The sequence below is a fragment of the Nymphaea colorata genome, chromosome 7, assembly GCF_008831285.2.
Source record: "Nymphaea colorata isolate Beijing-Zhang1983 chromosome 7, ASM883128v2, whole genome shotgun sequence".
NCBI lineage: Eukaryota > Viridiplantae > Streptophyta > Magnoliopsida > Nymphaeales > Nymphaeaceae > Nymphaea > Nymphaea colorata.
The window spans coordinates 10,495,596-10,503,582 of NC_045144.1; the positions used below are offsets into that span (position 1 = coordinate 10,495,596).

General features: G+C 38.0%; 1 protein-coding gene across 1 annotated transcript; it reads left to right on the forward strand.

Moving 5' to 3' along the window:
• Positions 1–2,900: 2,900 nt before the first annotated feature.
• On the forward strand, positions 2,901–5,742 carry LOC116257296 (uncharacterized). Its single transcript, XM_031633909.2, has 2 exons — positions 2,901–3,871; positions 5,504–5,742. The coding sequence occupies exons 1-2, from the start codon at positions 3,349–3,351 to the stop codon at positions 5,581–5,583; spliced, it is 603 nt and encodes a 200-aa protein (XP_031489769.1). The 5' UTR covers positions 2,901–3,348; the 3' UTR covers positions 5,584–5,742.
• Positions 5,743–7,987: the final 2,245 nt, after the last annotated feature.

A 7,987-nucleotide genomic window follows, 5' to 3' on the forward strand; every position in this document is an offset into this window, starting at 1 on the left:
TTCTGTCTTTTGTTTGATAATAAAAAAACTTCATTTGTTGGTTTTACTTATTCTGCGCATTGTTTTTAGAGTCTAAAGACATCATACAAAGTTTATGCCATAAAAATTGTTCAGCATGCCTTTATTTGATGGAACAAGAACATGTTATATCAACCGTATTACAAAATTCATATAAAAGCTGATTAATTCACAATCAGCACCATACTATTGACTTCTTGAACCTTAATTGGATAAAGCCCATTGTGAGTCTTTCGTCCTTCAAATTTGGCATCGGCTTGTCTCTCGATCCTTGATCAAAATTCCATTAGAGGAAAATTTAAACAAGATTATTTGCTATTCATGGCAATGCATTGTTCAAAATAAACTTGGTCTTAAGCATGTGTAACGTTTGATTGGCTACATGAACAATAGGCAGCGATGAACCATCACCAATAGTGATGGAGTTCAAACCTTGATATGTTGTCTTATTCTCCTATTATTGATATGAACCTACATTGTTGTTGGATACTCCTGTATCCACATACTAGTAGTCATCATTATTTGCAACATTCACTGTGTAGGTCTTAGAAATGTCCTAGACATTCTTTTGCAATATGCCTCTTGCATCCACTATGCCATTGGTGATAGGAGACTAATTCTTCCCATGACCTTGGTTGCTGTTTTGAGAATTTTCTTTTCTTTGATTACCATTGTCCACTCGACCACAACCATGTCCTCAACCATAGAAGGAAACTCGCTCTCTACCATGTCCATGGAATGTGTTAAAGCAACCTATGACAGTTCACTATTCGCCCAAATGTTTGGTTTTAACAATACAAGTCAACTTTCCTGATTCACAAGGTGGTCATATAGGCTTGGAAACTTAAGCATAATAGAAATCATATCAGTAGTTAACATAGTAACAAAACTTTCATATAGTAATAATTAACCCATTTAGAACTATTTGAACAAGTTCCTCAACTCGAACAGAGTGACCGGCAGCTTGCAGTGTGTCATACAATTGTTTAATTTTTCCAAGATAGTTTACCATACTCATATCACCTTTCTTTAGGAAATATGGCATCCCTTAAGAAGCATCAATATAAGGGAGATTGAGAACCATAAATTTTCTCAAGATACAACCAATCAAGTTTCTCGAGCTGACTTTGCATGGAAGATTTGTCCAAGCAAAGAGGCCTTAATCCAGCTAAGGGTCAACTAATTTGACTTGCACCATTTTAGAAATGCAGGGTTAACAGATTCCTCGGCTTTGTCATTGACAAGATATTAGGGAGAAGAAACTTATGTAACATCAACAAATGATCGGAGTTCTAGAGACAACATGACTGACTCCAATTGACTTATTCATAAGAGATAGTCGTCTCAATTGAGTTTCACTGACACCAGATTGCCGAATGCATTCCATTGCATTGCTTGGAGGGAGGATGAAGATGCCATAAACACTGCTCTTGGGTGGTCATGCTCTGGTTCCATAAAAGGTCAGAGACAACAAAGAGGAACCATGGAAAACAACTGTTTGGTATATTGTTTGATAGCACAACAAGCTCTACTGTTCATATTTTATAAAATTCTTCAACACATCAAGACACATACAAGATATAACAGAATGTTGCCTACATCTCATGAATTTCACATGGTGGAACAGCTTGCCGCTTTATTTAGATCTGGATTACACATGCTGCTAATCTTTCAAAGGCTGGTTCTTTCATGAAAATATCATATAGAAAAGGTATGAAAAGGGAAGACACCACCTGAGTGCTTGAACTACTAGAAAGGAGCACAAAGAAGGAATGCAGCTTATGATTATTAGCGTTGTTGAAAGGTCAATCAGGATAAAGCACATTTTTGTTAATGTCGATGAGAGGTTGACCAAAGTGCAGACATGAATTAGCAGTCAGTTGTCTCAAAGGCGTGCCTATGTGTATCTAGCCAACCTACCACCTGCTTTGAAAAGCAAAAAGTGAATGATGCACAGCTTGCCCCTTTCTGTTTCTAGTTGGCATTGAATATGAGCCGCAGCTTCTATTCAATTTTTATGGACATGGTAGAGGTGTATCTTTTAGTCGATTCTTTATGGGCACTATTCTCATAGCTTTAGATGTATCTTTCCTCCATTTAGTACTTCTTTGTTTCTCTCCTGGAGTGCTTGAGACGAAGCACTTCTTCTATTCATTTTTCATGGGCATGACATGAGGTATATCTTTTATTTGATTCTCATAGACACTATTCTCATAGCGTTGAGATAGAATAAAGTAACATTAATCTGTCTCTCTTTTGTTAATGATCCTGGTGGTTTATGAAAGGCAACATCGTTTCTACACTTTACCCGAAAGGTCTAGTGCCACTTTGAAACTTGAATTGTTTACCATACATCATTCAACTCAAGTGTCACATTTTTGTTAATGATTATGGCGATTCGAGGGAGGCCAGATTGCCCCCCTCCCTTCACCCTTGAAGTCTAAGACTACTTTGGGGCATAGATAGTTTATGGTATGCCCTTCAACTCGATTATCTCATTTTTGTTAATTATCTTAGAATAACGTATGCACACAAAACTATGTCCTAAATAAAAACTATAGTGAGAGATAAAGATATTGTAAAATTAAGCTTCATGGTGAGAGAAAATCACAAGCTTGAGAGAAAAAATAGACAGCTGCCGATTTCTTTAACCACTAATTTGGGACATGGATAGTAGTACACCCTTCAATTGGATTATCTCATCTTTGTTAATTAACCTGGAATAAAATATGCACATCTTTATTCTACCGTGCACCGACTCATGTGAGGAGAGAGAGATGAAAAACTATGTCGTAAATAAAAACTAAACTATGTCGTAAATAAAAACTACAGAGAGATAAAAGATATTGTAAAAATAAAACTGCATGGTGAGAGAAAATGACAAGCTTGAGAGAAAAAATAGATGGGAGCGAATTTCTTTCACCGCTACCCTGATTAGGTAGAGAGACAGAGAGGGGTGGGTTCCGTGGGTCTGTTTCTAATGTGGGGGAAGCGCTCGCTCCGCGGAGATCGGCGGCCGTTAGCAATCATTGGCCAGGGCGTCTCTCCTTCCTTGCCTGCCGAAACGGCGTGACCTCGACCGACCACATTGCCGACCGCCTCCCTCCTATAGCTATGGCCGCAGGAGCCGCCAACATCACACCCTTTCCCTCCATCGAATAAATACTCTCCGCTCTAACCCTGCAGGCTCCTGCAGGGTTGGGCCTTTGGCTCCTTCGTCGCCCCTCTTCCTCTTCCCTGATTCTGAGGAGGAAGAGGCCAGAGGGCCGGTTGGCGTCCCACCTTCTTCCTCCTACGTCTGTCCTTTACTCTGCATATACCTTCTTGAGAATGAAGACGAGGCAGATTGTGGGAGCGACCCGCTCCCCATCTTCGGAGTCGACGGAAGATGAAGGGGAGGACGATCTTCGACGCCTGGTGCTCGTGCCTCCGAAGAACCGGAAGCACCTTTCTAAGCAGCTCTCCATGAAGGAGACGTCGAGGGATGCGGCATGGGAGAGGCGACGCCACCAATTCGTGAAGCGCCAGCGGAGCTTCGGCTCTGCTGCAGCGTTTGCCGGGAAGACCGTGGCGAAGCAGGCGAGGTCACGCAGCCTGACGGACGAGGACCTCGACGAACTCAAGGGCTGCCTCGATCTCGGTTTCGATTTCAAGGAGGAGGAAGATCACGGCCTCAAGACCACGCTGCCGGCTCTTGACCTCTACTTTGCGGTGAAGCGACAGCTTTCCGATTCAAAGGTCACGTTGCAGCACCAACTCTCCTTTCGCAGCCAGGTCTCAACCCCCGACAGCGGCACCAGCAGCCCCAGAAGCCCCCACTCCGACCCTGCTGCTTGGAAGATCTGCAATCCAGGTCCGCCCCTCCATCCTTTTCACAAAGTTATTCCCGTTTTGTCGCAGTGTTTAATAGATTCGGCTATCGATTCTGCAATTTGATTAACCCTCCGTATTAGGTCAACTCTTTCTTTTCTGCAATTTGCATTTGCCGGCGACATATGTGCCTCCGGCAGACTTATCCAAGTTAATGCACCGATGTTGGCTCTCACGGCAAAATTCGTGGTTGTTGCTAGTGTTTTCCATTGCTAAGCTAAACACCGCCTGAGTTAACTCACTTTGATTGTTTTTGAATTAGTTGACATCAGTCGTCATATATATATATATATATATAGGAATTGAAGTCAGTCCGGTATCATGGTTATTTTTTTTATTTTGTGTTATTAAAACTGTCATAAAAGATGCAATTATGATAGCGAAATTGCTTGATATGGTTTTTAGTGACAGAATACATATTTTACAATGATTTTTAATGAAAAAAAATAAAAAATAACAATTCAGCTATAGAGTTAGCCGACTGATTTCAATTATATATATATATATATATAGTTCACACCCACCCAATAAGTTCAGGCTTGGTGAGAGGAACTCAGTTACTACTATTTTGTGAGGATTATATATATATATATATATATATATATATATATATATATATATATATATATATATATATATATATATATATATATATCAAATCAGCTGGTTACCTCCGTGGTTGGTAATTATTATTATTATTTTTTAATGTTGTTAAAAATCATCGGAAAGGTGCATTACGTCACTAAAAGTTGTGGTCAAACATTTTATCATCGTAAGTATATCTTTTATTATGGTTTTTAGCCACATACAATAAAAAATAACCATCTACTTATAAAGGTAGTCAGTTGATTTTATATATATAGAAGAATTAGATGGTGGCTTTAACATTTTAAAGTTAATTGGCCTTTCAATCAGGGTCGTTGGGTCCAACATGATAGACATTTAAAAGAAGAATAAAGAAATATTTTGTTTTTCTTTCAAACATATATTTACTTTAAATAGACAACCTTGGTTAAATAGATGAGTGACTTTGGATAATCAGTCATCCAAAAAGAGAGAGAGAGAAAGAGATCAGCAATGCATTACATCAAGCGGGTATGGTTAAACACACCACTTGACGCAATGCATCGAGTGGTATATTGAGAGAGGAGGATTTATGTGTCGACATCCAAAGAGAGCAATCTAAGGATTATATATATATATATATATATATATATATATATATATATATATAGATATATATATGTGTGTAGATTTATTTTTTCATATTTGCACAGAAAAATCCTCCAATTCTTCATAGAACCCATTCAATTCATTGTATTAGGTAACGAGCAAAGATCTGAATGGTCAAAGGATTTCACCTCATATATATATATATATATATATATATATATATAAAAGGTAAAAACCTTCAGCCATTCATCCCTAGGGTCTCTCACATACACAATCTGATGCATTACATCAGGCTGCATGTGTGAGAGATCAATGCATGGGGTTGCATGTGTAAGACATCCAAATGGATAGATAGCCAGAAAATTGCGATTGTGGCACTCCTGATTTGGTTTTATACTACTGTTATTGAATTTAAGTTTTTTGTTTGGTTTGGTGAGTGCAGGGGATAATCCTCAGCATGTGAAAACGAGGTTGAGGCACTGGGCGCAAGTCGTTGCTTGCTCGGTGAGGCAATGCTGCTGAAAGGGGAAGGACTGTACATAATTTTCTACAATTTTTTTTTCGTTTAAATCTATTTTCTTGTTGCTTGTCTTTCATTGTAACTGGAGGAAGGAAGCTAATACTTTTTACGTGCGTTGTTTTGTAACTTGAGTTGTAATTCATTAATGACCTGCTTAGTCTCATTGGCCATCGAGTAGGTTGTCTTGGTAGTGAAATGGGGAGATATATATATATATATATATATATATATATATATATATATATATATATATATATATATATATATATATAGAGAGAGAGAGAGAGAGAGGTGGTTCTAATGCAATTGTGTGTTTGTAAAAAACTATACATAATTATTGACAGCACGGTGGTGAAAGTAAATGACGGTTCCCATTTTCTGCTCCATGATTAATCAATTATTAGTGTACCATTGCCTCCTATTTAGTCAGTCGACATTATACACATCTTTTTCAGAACCAGATGATCTAGCGAAAGCCAATCTTAATCGATTTCAAAAGGATATCATTTGCACATGGGTGGAACTAGAATTTTTTGTTACAGGAACTAAACTATAGTTTCAAAATTCTAACAGGGCCGAAATATAATTATTCAAATTTTGTATACAAGTTAAATTAAAATTTTTAAATTTCACATGTAAAATTTTGAATTTTTAAAATCTAAGGGGAAGTCATGAACCCTGCCAGAACCTGCTGCCTCTGACCCTACTTATGCATTTTATGGTTCTGTCTTGTTAGTTTTTCATCAAGAGCCTCAAACATAGGTTTTGTTTTCATGTATGCACTTTCCATCCTTCACAAGGTTTGGAATTACAAATACATGCTTTATATGTAATTTAGTATTTTGGCTTGTTTTTAAAAACATCTTGTGTTTGAAATGTTCCTAGAAAAGGGAAAATTTAGGCTCTATTTTGGAATTATATAAAAGATCCCAACCCTAAGATTACTTATCAAATACCCACTTTGAACCCACACCCCATAAGATAAGTGGCAAGTTATCAAGTAGCTGTAGGTAGCCATTAGCTTAGGAAGTTTTGCACATTTTCCTAAAAATGAGATTACTACTTTAGATAGCTTCTTTTCTTGTTTTTAGGAAGTTGCCATTTTTTATCTAGGAATTAGCAAGTTTCTGTTCTTATTTAACACTAGTTTAGGTTAGTTTCGAGTTAGTAATAGTGTAGTTTGACTGAGAGTAAATAACTTAACTAGTTTTCAACGGTCCTATGAACATCTAGGGCACGTTTGATGCATGAGAAATATACTATTCAACGAGAAAAAAATCAAATTTTAAAAAAAATTTCTCCCCATCAAACTAAGGAAGGAAAAAGTATCCATTGAAGGCAGAATCGGAAATACTTTTTTGGAAATTTCTTTCCACCGTGGAAGATGGACAAATATTTTCGGAAATATCTTTTTTCTCATTAGGGCTTCTCCTCTTCGCATTTGTTGGGGCTCCCCTCGTCTTCCTCTTCTCATCTTCATCCTCCGCCACTGCCTCATGTTGCTACTGCCTCACTGCAGCCTCAACACTGAAAAGGAAAACCCCTTGTCGTCTCTCTCACCCTCTCACTCTCCTGCTAAGCAATCCTCTCTCTCTCTCTCTCTCTCTCTCTCTCTCTCTCTCTGTGTGTGTGTGTGTGTGTGTGTTGCTGGTGATCTGCTGACTCTACGTTCGTCTCTCCTCCGCCATAACACAGACTTGTTGCTCGCTCAATGGATCTGCTTCAGTTGCCACAGGAAACATTGTCAACTCGTTGCAAGGGCTGAAAAACAATCAAGTAGGGGTTTTCATTTTTTGATAGAAGTTTCTTCAACAACTCTCTCTCTCGTCCTAGCAGTACAGCGTCTTTCTCATTATGTTTATCTCTTGCTCCTTTTCCCTAATGTTGTTCTTCTTCTTTGCTGCTTCTTGGAATTGATCCTCCTCTTCCATCTTTTTCTCTATTTTTTTTCCTTCCTGATTAATGATCTTCGAGACCTGTTTTGCCTAATTTTGTGATTGGTTTGACACCTGATTTTTGGTACAAAGGCAAGCCTCGAAGAGGCATGCCTGAGAAGAATAGATGTTTGACCATGCCACATCCTTCACCAAACAGATAGATCACTTAGAGACAAAGAAACAATTTTTCTAGAAATATGTTTCTTTATTATCAAACTATGCATGTATCATGATATCATAGTGATTTTGTTTCTTTATATGTTAGATTTTAGATTTAAGCCCTTACCTTAGAGGGCTTAGGGATTATTTAGTTTGTCATTATATTGCAAAGGCTCAACTTTTTGTTGTTTATCTTTTTCAGGTTTTGGCAGGCCTGGGGGTTGCAGGTTGATCAGATAGCTTCGTTTACATCCTATTGGGAGATTTCAGTCTATTGTTGTGCCAATGCATCATGTTTTGTCTCATTGAT

Coding starts and splice junctions, on each gene's coding strand:
- LOC116257296 (XM_031633909.2), top strand. CDS start 3,349: ATGAAGACGAGGCAGATTGTGGGAGCGACCCGCTCCCCATCTTCGGAG. Junction 3,872..5,503: donor TTGGAAGATCTGCAATCCAG/GTCCGCCCCTCC, acceptor TGGTGAGTGCAG/GGGATAATCCTCAGCATGTG.